The sequence below is a fragment of the Ovis canadensis genome, chromosome 2 (genome assembly GCF_042477335.2).
Source record: "Ovis canadensis isolate MfBH-ARS-UI-01 breed Bighorn chromosome 2, ARS-UI_OviCan_v2, whole genome shotgun sequence".
In the NCBI taxonomy this organism is placed as follows: Eukaryota; Metazoa; Chordata; class Mammalia; order Artiodactyla; family Bovidae; genus Ovis; species Ovis canadensis.
In genome coordinates, this window is record NC_091246.1 from 251,900,590 (window position 1) to 251,916,014 (window position 15,425).

The 15,425-nt window shown below is 48.6% G+C and overlaps 1 protein-coding gene across 5 annotated transcripts; it reads left to right on the forward strand.

Annotated features, from left to right (window-relative positions):
* Positions 1–3,157: 3,157 nt before the first annotated feature.
* LOC138434444 (group IID secretory phospholipase A2-like) lies at positions 3,158–14,321 on the forward strand. 5 transcript variants are annotated; one of them, XM_069579228.1, is made up of 4 exons: positions 3,158–3,343; positions 6,717–6,861; positions 8,619–8,725; positions 13,664–14,321. In XM_069579228.1, the coding sequence occupies exons 1-4, from the start codon at positions 3,304–3,306 to the stop codon at positions 13,762–13,764; spliced, it is 393 nt and encodes a 130-aa protein (XP_069435329.1). In that variant the 5' UTR covers positions 3,158–3,303; the 3' UTR covers positions 13,765–14,321. The 5 variants fall into 5 exon arrangements, with proteins under 5 accessions (XP_069435329.1, XP_069435331.1, XP_069435328.1 ...); XM_069579227.1 differs by having other exon boundaries at positions 3,175–3,343; positions 13,596–14,321; XM_069579229.1 differs by having other exon boundaries at positions 3,179–3,343; positions 8,619–8,647; positions 13,596–14,321.
* Positions 14,322–15,425: the final 1,104 nt, after the last annotated feature.

Consider the following 15,425-nt stretch of genomic DNA (forward strand, 5'->3'; position numbering starts at 1 on the left):
CTTCTATCAACAGTCACATCCGCAACTGGGTATTGGTTTTGCTTTGGCTCCATCCCTTCATTCTTTCTGGAGTTATTTCTCTATTGATCTCCAGTAGCATATTGGGCACTTACCGACCTGGGGAGTTCCTCTTTCAGTATCCTATCATTTTGCCTTTTCATACTGTTCATGAGGTTGTCAAGGCAAGAATACTGAAGTGGTTTGCCATTCCCTTCTTCAGTGGACCACTTAGACAATGTAAAACAAAAGGATAGCTATTTATTCTGTTCATTTTAAGCAGCAAAGGTGCAGATGAAGATGACGGTGGTGGGAGTCACCGTAGCTCACATTTGTTGGTTTCTGGCTACTGACTGAGCTCTGTCCCCATATCACCTCATTTAATTCCCACAAGTCTATGAAGCGGGTGCTAGGTAACCAAGCTGGACCCTATGGTGCTTTCCCAGGACAGACCTGCCCCCACATGGGTCTTCCACCTGCCTCTCACTATAAAAAAACTTTAACCTCCTAGATCTTCCCCAAGTGCCAAAGAGTACATTTAATCAGAATAGTGAGAAAAATGCAAAGCCAAAAGGAAACAGTCAAGCAAGACAAAAATAATAATAGTTTAGCCATTAAACAAACTCGAGGACATTTAGTTCCTCCTTAAAGGCTGTTCTGAGCCAGTCATATGAACTGCTTCACAGACTCCACCATGTGGAAGGAGGTAACTGTATGTAAGCTGTCACAAGCACATAGACTCCAGACGATTCAAACCAGAAGGTTGACGATATTGATCCCTTAATTCTCTTACCACCAACCAATCAGAAGAATGCCCACAGGCTGACCACACACCCCCAACCCCCTCCCCCTCATCCTGTCTTTAAAGCCTTTGCCTGAAAGACACCATGGGACTTCAGGCCTTTTGAGAAACAGTCGGACACAACTGAGCGACTGAACTGAACTGAACTGAGCATTAGCTGTCTGGACTGCTTGCTTGGTGCCCTGCAGTCAACGATGCTCTTTACTTCACTGTGACCGGAAGTCAGTAGACTGGCTTTTCTGGGCAAGCGGACTCAAGTTTGGTTCTGTAACACTCTCACCACCGTGTTTCACGCATGAGAAAATGGAAGAGGTGGAGCTGAGCAGCTTTCTCCGGGTGCAGCAGGTGGGACACCAGGGAGGCAGCCTGGGCTTGGGTCCCACCTCCAGCCTCTTGGTCTCCCTGTGATGCTACATAACCGGTGTGGCAGTCACCATAATGGCATTTTATTGCAGGTGTGTTGCGTGCAGAGTGTTGTGTGTATGTGGTCTCTAAACCCCACGGCCATCAGAGGAGAGAGGGCCGGTTGCCTCCACATTGTCCACGTTCTGCAAATGAGGAAAGCAAGGCTCTTGAGGTCAAGTGATTTGCCCAGGGTCCCAAGCTGGTAGGAGAAGAAGCCACAGTGTGAATGCGTTCCCTTTGAACTGTGCCCTGGGACCTCTGGGGATGTCTGGGACAGCAGATTTTGAAGACTTTTGGCAGCATCTATCAAGTCTTCTCTCCCACTAGGGCAAAGACCTCTGGAATCAGCAGAAGTCCTGGCTACTTTTGCTTCTGCCCAATTGAGATGAACTCAGGGGGAAGCTGGGGCTCAGAAGGGTAACCACAGACCTAGAAGAGTGCACAGGAAGGTCCCACGTTGGTAACAGCAAAGAGGTAAAGAGCATGTGCCTATAGAGCACGCCTAGGGGAGGCAGCCAGCAGTTGCCGGAGAGATTTCATGTGTGTGCTGCTGAGTATTTTGCGTGCAGATGGCTTTTCCATTATGAGATGATCAGTTAATGACTGAGTCTAGGAATAAAGGAAAACTAGATTTTAAAGAGACAGAGAAGAGGGAGAGGGAGATCGCCCAGCAGTGACTTGGCTTCTTTTGTGTAGACCCGTCAGCTCGCAGCAAAGAGGTCAGCCTGTGCTCTATGCTCTTGAACAGCCGTCTGACAGGCACCGAAGAAGCCCAGTTTCTGCGCTCGTGGGCTCTCCAGCAAACCTCAGAAGGTTACTGGTAGAGCATTGTAGCAGACTATCCATTTGTAATGCCAAGCATGTCTTGCCATCAGCACCTCCACCCTAGCTGGGCTGGGTCCAGGCCATTCTCCTCATTAGGAGTCCCACCTTAAACTGGGGACGACCTTCTGCAGGGCAAGTTGGCAACACATGTCAGTTGCCTTCAAGTTGTATGTGTGGTTTGACTCGGCAAGCCCGCTTCGGGAGCATACCCTGTAGAAACAATCCTGGGCAGGGACGAGGTTTCATCTCAAAGACTTCTTTCACTGTCCTGCTGTGTGGTCTAGAATAGTATGATATTAGAAATAACCCATACGCCCAACAATAAGGGATTCTTTAAATGAATGGCATACAAGGCTACCTTTCAAAATTTTCTGCAAGAGATGGTTTAACAACACACAAATATGTTTAGGTTATTTTAGTAAATGAAAAGACAGACTACAAAGTACAACCTGTAGTGTTTACCTAAATTGGTCAGGGAAAAGTGTGGAAAGATATATACAGAGAGTAATAGAACCAGGATAACATTGACACCAAGATGGTAATGATGGAACAACTTAAGTGCCCATCAAAGGATGAGTGCGTAAAGAAGACATCGTTCATATGTGTGTGAGTGTGTGTGTGTGTGTGTGTGTGTGTGTGTATAAATATCTTAAAATAGAGAGTAGAATGGTGGTTATGAGGAAGTGCGGGAGGGGGAGAGCTAAGACAAATATTGTATAAGTGTACGCACTTGCAACAAGTAGTAAATAGGTCCTACACAGTAGAGTGAATATTGACAACAATGTTGTGTTATAATCACCAAACTTGCCGAGAGACTGGATCTTCATTATTCCAACCACAAAGAGAAATTGTAATTACATGACGTGATAGAAATGCTAATTATTGCTGCACTAACACTCAGATCATGATATATAAATGTATCAAATCAATATATTGTCCCCTTAAATTGACACAGTTGTATGTCAATTTCATTGAAAAAATTAGTGGTGATGAATGGATTCACAAAGGATTTTAAATTGCTTCTAGTTGTTCAAGCTCTCCAAATCTTCTATGCCAATCATGCAATCAAAACCACTTTTAAAAGCTATTAAAAACAGGAATAATAAAAATCCGCATTGCCAGAAAAGAGGAAACACAAAGCGCCTGGGTGACCTCCGGCAGGGCTGAAGCTGGGAGGGGGGAGTGAGCTCGGCAGGCAGGGCCATCTGATATAAGGGGCTGCTGGCTCGCAAGGGGCCTTCCAGTCGCTGCCTCCACTGCTCTGTGCTGGGGTCATGGGCCTCCCCCTGCTCTGCGTGCTGCTGGTCTTTGCTGGTGAGTGGGGACAGCACCCACAGCCGGGGAGGCGGGGAGGGAGGCTGGGGTGCCCTGTACCTCTTTCCTAAACTGAGCTGCTGTGCTGATCATCCCGGACCCGGTCCCCCAATCCCCCACTATTCGGCCCCCTGCAGGAGTCATCAGTGGCTCAATCCCCTGGAACAGTGGCTTCAGCCAGAGGGCTGTGGGCGGCCAAGCTGGGTGGCAGGCAGAGGCGGGAAACTAGACGTTCACAAACTGGGCTCCAGCTGAACTGACGTCTGTGGTACTTCGGACACAAACTACGGAAATGGATCTGCCCTCCTGTGTCCCTCTGAGCAGATAATAGTGATCTCTCACATATGCACACCTCTCCACACTTTCAGGGGCCTTTCCTGGTGGCTCAGTCAGTAAAGAATCCGCCTGCAGTGCAAGAGACCCAGGTTCCCTCCCTGGGTTGGCAAGATCCCCTGGAGAAGAAAATGGCAATCCACTCCAGTATCCTTGCCTGGGAAATCCCGTGGACAGCGGAGCCTAGCAGGCTAGAGTCTGTGGGGTCGAGAAGTTGAACATGGCTTAGCGACAAACCACCATCTTTTCAGAACCCTTCAGCTCCCTTGACCCTGGGGGTTCTGTTGTCCATTGGGAAATGGTGAAGTTTCCACCTGATCTTTAACAGATCAAATGTTGCAAATCTGGGTGCTAGCAAACTGGAGTGTTTACTTGTTGATCCATCTCAGAATATGTGGTCTGAGAAAGCACTTGCATTTCGTTTTTAACGTGCTTTATGTTATTTTTGGGACTCCCAAATTCCCGAGAGGAGCACACCACCAGGGTTACGGTGAAAACCACTAGGAAAGCTGCAATCAACTGCAGAAATTCATCTCTCAGATGCAAAGAGGCAATACAGTGTAGAGATGAAATACACAGATTAACCTGCATTCAGATGCTGGCCCATCAGCTTCCGGTGCTATGACCGTGGCCAAGTCCCCCTACCCGTCTATACCTCATCTGTAAAGTGGGCACAATAACATCCTCTTCACTGGGTTGTTAGAAGGGCTCTAATGAGAAAATATGTACAAAACCCCTAGCAAGGGTGAGGAACAGTTAGCGAGCAGTAACTTAACACAAAGCGCATGCCTGAGTTAGTGGTGATGTTGTCCCTGCCACTGTCGCTAACCCTTGGGAGAAGGGGCTCCATCCCTCTCAGCGACAGCTGAGGATGGAAAAAGCAACCAAGGCAGGAATCACTGTTAAGCTAAGTCAGTGTCCCGAAGCCCTCTTGACCACAAGTTGAGCTCCTCGATTCCCCAGGGCTGGGTTGACCTCACTGTAAAACTGTAAGAAATAAGACCACTGAAAGCACCCCGAATCAAAGCTGAATTTGTTTGCTTGGCGAGGAACAGCTACAGAATTCAGGTGTGAAGTTGTGTGTCTACTTCTAAGCTGAAATAGAAAGGTCTAAACTTGGGGTGCACAAGTAGATGGAGGTTCAGCAAAAAGGTGAGATTCCAAATTCAGATCCCTGGCTGGCCTATTGGGTGGACATTAACTCTCGGCTGTGGTCTGTTTCTAGGGCCTTATCACCAAATCTGGGGTTCCAGGGGGCTTGAGGTCATTCCTCAGCACAGTCACAATTAAGGTTTCTCTGTAGCATCTGTACAGCTAGAGCCACCGTGGCAAACAAGAGTGGCAGCATGGGCTTCCACACACTGGGGACACGACCTACCTGCAAGTCCCAGCCTCTACCAGCTGATGTTTAGCTGCAGCCCTGGTGGCTCAGACAGTAAAGAATCTGCCTGAAATGGACCCAGATTCGATCCCTGGGTCGGGCAGATCCCCTGGAGAACAGAATGGCTATCCAGGCCCGTATCCTTGCCTGGAGAATCCCATGGACAGAGGAACCAGGCAGGCTACCGTCCATGGGGTCGCAAAGAGTCAGGCACCACTGAGTAACTATCCCTTTCTTCGCAAGGCAAGCACCCTGCTTCTGATGGCACCCCTGCCCACTGCATGAGTTCATCCCAGACCCAGCTGTCCCTAGTGTAGGGCTCTCCCCTGGTTACTACTCACTTTATTTGAGTGTAGAGCTTCCATTATAACACCGTTTACTTGAGGGTCGGGGTGGGGGGGTCTTCCACAACTGGGGTCACCCGAAGGGGCCTCCCCAGCCCAGTCTCTCTGCGATTCTGGGCTCCATCTGTGTTCCTGAGTCATCCCCGAGGTTGCACACAGGTACATCCAGTCCCGTTTGCATCTCATCTCTTTCTCCCAAATTCTTCCATGAATTCATTGGCTTAATATATTTTATTTCTCCTAACTGAATATAATGCATTCCTCTCTCCCAATGAAGTGAATTCCCCTTATGATCAATTCTCACCAGCAGATATTATGACTGAAGTGAAAAATATTCATGAAAAACATTGATTTCTAAATCACACTCCTTTCCGGAAGAGCCATGCATATTTTTTTAAAGGGCTTTTTTTAATGATTGTATTTATTTTATTTTATTGCTGGCTGTGCTGGGTCTCCGTTGCTGGGTGAGGTTTCTCTCTGTTAGCGGTGTATGGCCTTCTCAGCACGGGGACTCTCTTGTATTGGAGGGAAAGTTCTAGGGGGCGTGGGTTTCAGTAGTTGCGGCACGTGGGCTCTGTAGTTGTGGCTCCTGGGCGTGATAGCTGTGGCGCATGGGCTTAGCTGCTCCTTGGCACGCGGGAACTTCCTGGACCAGGGACTGAACCTGTGTCTCCTGCACTGGCGGGCGGATTCTTTACCACTGAGCCACCAGGAAAACCCCCACGCATACTGTTTAAGGTGTGGATTCTCTATGGGCTGTGGTGGGAGTCGGGGGTGGTGGGGGGAGTGTCTTCCTACTATCGAATGTGAACCCAGAGACAGAGAGCAGAGCCAGACTGCCCTGGGTTAGCATCCTGCTCCTCTGGTTACCAGCTACTATGACCTGGAGCAAGTTACTGAAGGTCAGTGTGCTCATCCCTAAAATGGAGATTAAAAACAGCATTTATGGTTCCGATATTGGTTTCTTAGTTTTCATACATGCACCATGATGAGAGGATACTGAATGGGGAGGTGTATGAGACCTCTTTGTATGACCTTGGCACCTTTTCTCTGCATCAAGAATAAACCAAAATTAAAAGATTGTTTTAAAATAGAGTATCTCATGGAAAGGGAGGAGTCAATGGGTCTCTACATGAAAAGATCCTTGGTAATCAGTTACCAATTCTCATTATGCTTCCAATAGCCACAGCATTTGTGGTTACTTTATTATCCAAGGTCACTGTTTTGGCCCAGGCAGAGCAGAGGTGCCAGGCCTGCAGCCCACTGGACTCCCCTGAGATTCATGTCCTCTCCCTGTGGCTGGGCTCCTTGGCAGGTGTGGCTCCAGCTGAGGGCGACATGCTGGACCTGAACAAGATGGTCAGACAAGTGACGGGGAAGACCCCCATCTTCTTCTATTCGTCCTACGGCTGCTACTGCGGAATTGGTGGCCAGGGCCAACCCAGAGATGCCACAGACTGGTAATTCCTCCCAACCACGCTCTGCCTCTCCCCAGGGACCCTCCTCTCTCGTCTCCTGTTTCCTCTCCACCCATTTATTCATCTGGTACCATGTGCTGTTGTAGCCTAGGCTGAAGGAGTTTGGGCATTACCTTGCCAGCACGTGAAATGAGCACAGCTGTACAGTAGTTGGAACATTCTTTGGCATTGCCTTTCTTTGGGGTCAGAATGGAACCTGACCTTTTCAGTCCTGTGGCCACTGCTGTTTTCCAAATTTCCCTGGCTTATTGAGTGTAGCACTTTTACAGCATCATCTTTTAGGATTTGAAAGAGCTCAACTGGAATTCCATCACTTCCAATAGCTTTCTTCCTAGTAATGCTTCCTAAGGCCTACTTGACTTCACCCAACAGGATGTCTGGCTGTTGGTGAGTGACCACACTATGGTGGTTATCCAGGTTATTAAGTCCTTTTTTGTATAGTTCTTCTGTGTATTCTTGACACGTCTTCTTAATCTCTTCCACTTGTTAGGTCTATACCATTTCTGTCCTTTACTGTGCATGAAATATCCCCCTGGTAGCTCCAGTTTTGTTGACGAGATCTCTAGTCCTTCCCATTCTACTGTCTCCCTCTATATCTTTGCATTGATCAGTGAGGAAGGCTTTCTTATCTCTCCTTGCTCTTCTCTGGAACTCTGCATTGGTTTGGATATCTCTTTCCCTTTCTCTTCTGTCTTTCGCTTCTCTTCTTTTCTCAGCTATTTCTAAGGTATTCTCAGACAACTGTTTTACTTTCTTAGGTATCTTTTTCTTTGGGATGATTTTGGTTACCACCTCCTGGACAATGTTCCAAACCTCAGTCCATAAGTTGTTCTTCAAGGCACTCTGTCTATCAGATCTAATCCCTTGAATCTATTAATTATAATCACCTCCACTGTATAATCATAAAGGATTTGATTTAGGTCTTACCTGAATGGTCTCATGTTTTTCCCTGCTAGGAACTCTGCTGAGCTCTGATCCAGCCTCAGCCCTTCTGGAGGGTTCCCCAGAGTTTCTGAAGTCTGCCTTGCACTATCCACCCCAAACTAGTTAGAAGAGCCACAAACACTTCCCATTGCCATTGAACATTGTTGTTTTTTTTTTAAGTCCAACTTCTTTTTGCCATGGTCTCACTTGGTTTTCATAGCAACCCAGGGATCTGCCAGAGGAGGGATGAGAGCCAGCCTGGCCCGAGGTCAGCACCCTCACCCACCACATACAGGCTGTATGATCCTGGGCCAGTGGCCTGACCGCCCAGAGCCTCAGTTTCCTCATTTGTGAAATGAGGATAATGCTAGTACCTCTATCCTGGAGCGCCCAAAAGGATTAAGAGAGAATTCCTAGGTAGAGCAGGTGCCTGGTACATAGGAGGGAATCTTCCTTCATAGCTCAGACGGCAAAGAATCGGCCTGCAATGCAGGAGACCTGGGTTCGATCCCTGGGTCAGGAAGATCCCCTGGAGAAGAAAATGGCAAGCCACTCCAGTATTCTTGCCTGGAGAGTCACATGGACAGAGGAGCCTGGCAGGCTACAGTCCATGGGGTCGCAAGAGTCAGACATGACTTAGAGACTAAACCACCACCTGGTACAGAGGAAGCACTCGGGAACTTCTAGCTGGAAAGAAGACTAGACCCTGCAGGCCTTGACTTCCGAGGCGGACACGCAGTTTCTGCTCTGGGGCAGGGGCAACCTGGGACTCAAGCCAGCCAAGGACTCACCCTCCTCCTGTCCTCTCCTGCCAGGTGCTGCCACGAACACGACTGCTGCTATGGTAACCTGACACCCCACGACTGTGACAACCGCTATGACCACTATGACTACACCTTTTTCCGGGGGAAAGTCCAGTGTTGTGAGTGCCTGGGCCTCAGGGTTGGAGTAGGAGGCTGAGCCAAGGAGTTGTCGCACGCATTGCTTTTGTGTGACAAAGCACAAGCTGCTCAGCCTCTCTGTTTTTCTCATATGTCCACTGGCAATATCTGGGCTGTGAAGGAGAGGCAGCAACAGGGGCAGGAGGACGGAGAGGTCCCATAGAGAATTTGACCCCTTTAGGATCTGGAAGGATGCCAGACCTCAGCTTAGATCCCAGACCCACCACTGACCGGCTGCATGACCTTGAACACTTTGCTGAACTTCTCTGAACATCAAGATCCTGTTCTGGAAACTCAGGGTGATAACAGTATTCTACTCCATAAAGTTAATTCAAAAACTAAAATTAGAGGAGACATAGGTGCCCTGCAGATGCATCCTTGAATAATCACTCAAGCTACCAAGGTTCAGTTCAGTTCAGTCGCTCAGTCATGTCCGACTCTTTTTGACCCCATTAACCAAGCACACCAGGCCTCCCTGTCCATCACCAACTCCCAGAGTTCACCCAAACCCATGTCTATTGATTTGGTGATGCCATCCAACCATCTCATCCTCTGTTGTCCCCTTCTCCTCCTGCCCTCAATCTTTCCCACCATCAGGATATTTTTCAATGAATCAGTTCTTCGCATCACATGGCCAAAGTTTGGAGTTTCAGCTTCAGCATCAGTCCTTCCAATGAATATTCAGGACTGATTTCCTTTAGGATGGACTGGTTGGATCGCCTTGCAGTCCAAGGGACTCTCAAGAGTCTTCTCCAACACCACAGTTCAAAACCATCAATTCTTCAGTGTTCAGTTTTCCTTAGAGTCCAATTCTCACATCCATACATGACCACTGGAAAAATCGTAACTTTGATAGATGGACCTTTTGGCAAAGTAGTATCTCTGGTTTTCAATATGCTGTCTAGTTGGTCATAACTCTTCTTTTAAGGAGTAAGTGTCTTTTAATTTCATGGCTGCAATCACCATCTGCAGTAATTTTAGAGCACCAAAAAATAAAGTCTGACACTGTTTCCGCTGTTTTCCCATCTATTTCCCATGAAGTGATGGGACCGGATGCCAATATTTTGGTTTTCTGAATATTGAGCTTTAAGCCAACTTTTTCACTCTCCTCTTTCACTTTCATCAAGAGGTTCTTTCATTCTTCTTCACTTTCTGCCATAAGGGTGGTATCATCTGCATATCTGAGGCTATTGATATTTCTCCTGGCAATCTTGATTCCAGCTTGTGCTTCCTCCAGCCCAGCGTTTCTCATGATGTTCTCTGCATATAACTTAAATAAGCAGGGTGATAATATACAGCCTTGACATACTCCTTTTCCTATTTGGAACCAGTCTGTTGTTCCATGTCCAGTTCTAACTGTTGCTTCCTGACCTGCATACAGGTTTCTCAAAAGGCAAGGCAGGGGGTCTGGTATTCCCATCTCTTTCAGAATTTTCCACACTTTATTGTGATCCACACAGTCAAAGGCTTTGGCATAGTCAATAAAGCAGAAATAGATGTTTTTCTGGAACTCTCTTGCTTTTTCCATGATCCAGTGGATGTTGGCTATTTGATCTCTGGTTCCTCTGCCTTTTCTAAAACCAGCTTGAACATCTGGAAGTTCACGGCTCATGTATTTCTGAAGCCTGGCTTGGAGAATTTTGAGCAATACATTACTAGTGTGTGAGAGGAGTGCAATTGTGCGGTAGTTTGAACATTCTTTGGCATCGCCTTTCTTTGGGATTGGAATGAAAACTGACCTTTTCCAGTCCCGTGGCCACTGCTGAGTTTTCCAGATTTGCTGGCATATTGAGGGAAGCACTTTCAAAGAATCAACTTTCAGGATTTGAAACAGCTCAACTGGAATTCCATCACCTCCACTAGCTTTTTTCATAGTGATGCTTCCTAAGGCCCATTTGCCTTCACATTCCAGGATGTCTGGCTCTAGGTTAGTGATCACACTATCGTGATTATTTGGGTCATGAAGATCTTTTTTGTACAGTTCTTCTGTGTATTCTTGCCACCTCTTCTTAATATCTTCTGCTTCTGTTCGGTCCATACCATTTCTGTCCTTTATTGAGCCCATCTTTACATGAAAGGTTCCCTTGGTATCTCTAATTTTCTTGAAGAGATCTCTAGTTTTTCTCATTCTATTGTTTTCCTGTATTTCTTTGCATTGATTGCTGAGGAAGGCTTTCTTACCTCTACTTGCTATTCTTTGGAACTCTGCTTTCAAATGGGTATATCTTTCCTTTTCTCCTTTGCTTTTTGCTTCCCTTCTTTTCACAGCTATTTGTAAGCCCTCCTCAGACAGCCATTTTGCTTTTTTTGCATTTCTTTTTCTTGGGGATGCCCTTGATTCCTGTCTCCTGTACAGGGCCATGAACCTCATTCCATAGTTCATCAGGCACTCTGTCTATCAGATCTAGTCCCTTAAATCTATTTCTCACTTCCACTGTATAGTCATAAGGGATTTGATTAAGCTCATACCTGAATGGTCTAGTGGTTTTCTCCACTTTCTTCAATTTCAGTCTGAATTTGGCAATAAGGAGTTCAAGATCTGAGCCACAGTCAGCTCCCAGTCTTGTTTTTGCTGACTGTACAGAGCTTATCCATCTTTGGCTGCAAAGAATATAATCAATCTGATTTCGGTGTCGACCATCTAGTGATGTCCATGTGTAGAGTCTTCTCTTGTGTTGTTGGGAGAGGGTGTTTGCTGTGACCAGTGCGTTCTCTTGGCAGAATTCTATTAGTCTTTGCCCTGCTTCATTCTGTACTCCAAGGCCAAATTTGCCTGTTACTCCAGGTGTTTCTTGACTTCCTACTTTTGCATTCAATCCCTTTAATGAAAAGGAAATCTTTTCTCAATTTTAGTTCTAGAAGGTCTTGTAGGTCTTCATAGATAGACTTGGATTACCATGATATTGCATGATTTCCCTTGGAAACGAACAGAGATCATTCTCTCATTTTTGAGATTGCATCCAAGTACTGCATTTCAGACTCTTTTGCTGACCATGATGGCTACTTCATTTCTTCTGAGGGACTCCTGCCCACAGTAGTAGATATAATGGTTATCTGAGTTAAATTCACCCATTCCAGTCCATCTTAGTTTGCTGATTCCTAGAATGTCAACGTTCACTCTTGCCATCTCCTGTTTGACCACTTCCAATTTGCCTTGATTCATGGACCTAAGTTTCCAGGTTCCTATGCAATATTGCTCTTTACAGCATCGGACCTTGCTTCTATCACCCGCCCCATCCACAAATGGGTGTTGTTTTTGCTTTGCCTCATCCCTTCATTCTTTCTGGAGTTATTTCTCCACTGATCTCCGGTAGCATATTGGGCACCTCCTGACCTGGGGACTTCCTCTTTCAGTGCCCTATTTTTTGCCTTTTAATACTGTTCATGGGGTTCTCAAGGCAAGAATACTGAAGTGGTTTGCCATTTCCTTCTCTAGGGACCACATTCTGTCAGACCTCTCCACCATGACGCATCCGTCTTGGGTGGTCCCGCAGGCATGGCTTGGTTTCATTGAATTACCGAGGTTACTGTTCATTTTTTCATCATCATGGGTTCTTAGAGTAGCCCAGACAGGAGGCAGCCCCACCCTGGTGATCATTTTCTTCTTCTTGTTCGTGGTCACTATATCGCATCTTACTCTTTGCAACCCCATGAAGTTTGACCCGCCCGTCTCCTCTGTCCATGGGATTTCCCAGGCAAAAATACTGGAGCATGTTGCCATTTCCTTCCTCGGGGGATTTTCCTGACCCAGGACTTGAACCCATGTCTCCTGCTTGGCAGGCAAATTCTGAGCCACCTGGGAAGCCCTGATCTCCATTTTACTGACAAGAAAACTGAAATTAGAGTGAACAGTTTGCTCAGGGTCACACAGCTACAAATGAGTAGCCTGGGCTGTAACCCAGGACGCCAAGCCCCAGGGTCCACACATGGAGAAATGCGGCAAGTTCCGGGGCTGGAAGGTGAATGGGCTCACCAGCTGTCCCTGTTAACTGAGAACTTAGTGGCAACAGCTGATATGGCCAAGATTTATTGACCATTTACTATGTGCTAAAGGCTTTGCCTTCTTATTTTAATCAGAATATATATATGTGTGTGTATGTGTATGTATGTGTGTATACATATTCTTTTTCAGATTTTTATCTCTTATAGATTATTACAAAATACTCAGCAGAGTTCCCCATGCTATACAGTAGGTCCGGCTCTCTTGTCCCCGTTTGACAGATGGTGAAACTGAAGCACCATTGTCCATCTTTCATCAGAGTCTTTGCACATGCTGTTCCTTCTGCCAGGAACGGCCCCTCTCCTCCACCCTGGCTTTCCAGAGTAGGACCAACAGCTCACTCTTCTGATCTCAGCTCAAATGGCTTTTGACACTCAGTCAGTCCCATTGGTTACCAGCTCAGAGCCCCTGCCTCGTGCCTGACTCCTGGGAAGCACGGTTGCACTCACTTCTGTGAAGGGCAGGGAGGCCTGGCACGCTGCCATCCATGGGGTCACAGAGAGTCAGACACAACTGAGAGACCGAACACCAATGACCACACACTTCTCCGACACTGCCCCCATCCCGGGGAGTGTAGCTCGGGCATCCGTTCTGTTCTCCTCTCCCCCCGGGGCTGTCGAGGGACAGGTGCTCAACTGTTTACTGAACAGATGAATAAATGCAGGAGCAATGGCACACAGGGAGGTCACACCCCTGCCCAAGGGCACAGAGCCAGAGTCCAGGGAGCTGGGAAGGGCACCAAAGGCTGGACAAGGGCTGAGCTGCCTTCAGCGGCTCCCCTCCAGGGGGGCGACCCACCCTACCACAGGAGGGGGCAGACCACTTAAGTGCCCTCCTCCACCCCCTCACAGCCACCAAGGGGAGCTGGTGTGAGCAACAGCTGTGCGCCTGTGACAAGATGTTGGCTTTCTGCCTGCAGCGGAACCTGAACACCTACAAGAGTCACCTGCGTCATCTGTCCAGATGCGAGGGCGAGATCCCCAAGTGCCACACCGTCTAGCCTGTCCCCCTGCATCTTGAGCTCTGAGGAAGACCCCCAGGACCACTGGACACAGCCCCGACCCAGCCTGGTGCCTTTAAAACACTCCTGGGAAGAGGAAGGGGCTTGGCCTCGCCCCTAGCTCCCACTTGCCTCTTGGACCTTCTGAATCTCCCCGGCTGTCTCCTCTGAGGGTGGATTGAGATCTTAGGAAAAACCAAGGCCAGGGAGCTGCCAGGGGGAGTGTGTGTTTGGGGCAAAGCATGGGTGGCAGGGTCTGGGAGCGGGGTGGGGCAGGTTCTTCCTTCATGACCACTCACCAGGCCCCTCCAGGCTCTCCCTGCCCCTGAAACACCATCCAAGCAGCTGCCAGAGTGGCCTCTGTAAAAGGCAATACGGATCTTTCTGTCAACGGGATTCTGCTTGATCAAACCCCAAGGCCCTAAGTCCTGCCTCCCACTCCATCTCACCCCTCCAGTCATCACAGGACACACGCGTACCTATGGCTGATTCATGCTGATGTGTGGCAGAAACCAACGCAATATCATGAAGCAATTATCCTCCAATTAAAAATAAATAATGAAAATAAAAGCCACAACCCCAAGGCCCTGCACCATCCAGGATGAGTCGGGGGGGTGGGGGTGGGGCAGGCGGGGTGTCTGGGACCTGTTACTGCCTGGCACTGTGTCCCTCTCCCTTGGAGCTTTGGGGACCCTCGCAGACTTGGCTAATGCCTGTCTTGGACTCATTGCAGCTCTGGTGCCCAAAGCAGTACTCCGAACCCAGAAGGGGTTCAGGAAATACTTTTCGAGGCAAGAACTAGACCAAGCTCCCTGGGCTCCAGGCACCTGGTCTGCAGGCCATGGGACTTCCGGGCACTCTTTCCTCTCTGACTGCCAGGCCTTTGCTCAACTTGGACTTCTGCTCCACTGGCCTGCTGTCTCCCAGACAGCTAAGCCCACCCTAGGCTCCTCGGGGTCCAAGGGCCGCTTCCTACAGAAGTCTTCCCCGGCCGATTCCTCTCCAGTTCCAAGGGCTCACTCCCACCCTCAAGCTCCCGCAGCACTTTACAGGTCTTCACCTTGCCGAGCTCCCACTGTGTGGTGTGTGATTGTCTGGACCACACTGAGCAGACTGGAGCTCCGGGAGGGTGGAGTCCGCGTCACTCTCATCTCTGCTTCCTCTGCTCCCCCAGGTGAAAGGCGGGCAGTCAATGCTTTGGAATCAAAGGAGCCCCCAGAGGAGAGATGGAGGTGGGGGCAGGTGGTGTTCAGGCCCCACCCAGATCCCCTCTTGGCCCAGGTCCCCAACCCAGGGGTCGGCTGCCAAGTGCGCACTTCGGCCTCCTTCTCTTGAGGATTGCCCCCAGGCTGCTGGGCGCTGCCATGCCCACCACCCACCCCTCCTCGCCCACCTCGAACCAGTGAGTTGGGAGAATGATACCGTGGAGGGCATAACCGCCCTCCCCCCGCCTGATGCAGGAGCATCTGGGTCGTACATGGTGTGCCCCAGAGCTCCTCCTGGGTTCCGGCTAGATGTCTTGATCTGTGCCCTGGCCTACTCTGTTCTCCTCTTTCTCCTACTGGTTTCCCCCTAAGGGCACTTCCTCAATACATCATTCCCTTGCCCAAGAATTCTCGTCTCAGGCTTGACAGTCAGGGAGTCTGCCTTCATTGGATGAATGGATAGATGGTGAATCTAT

Bases quoted from the DNA above. Each gene is read 5' to 3' on its own strand.
- LOC138434444 (XM_069579227.1), top strand. From the start codon at position 3,304: ATGGGCCTCCCCCTGCTCTGCGTGCTGCTGGTCTTTGCTG. The intron at 3,344-6,716 runs GTGAGTGGGGAC...GCTCCTTGGCAG, and splicing joins CGTGCTGCTGGTCTTTGCTG to GTGTGGCTCCAGCTGAGGGC. The intron at 6,862-8,618 runs GTAATTCCTCCC...CTCTCCTGCCAG, and splicing joins CCCAGAGATGCCACAGACTG to GTGCTGCCACGAACACGACT.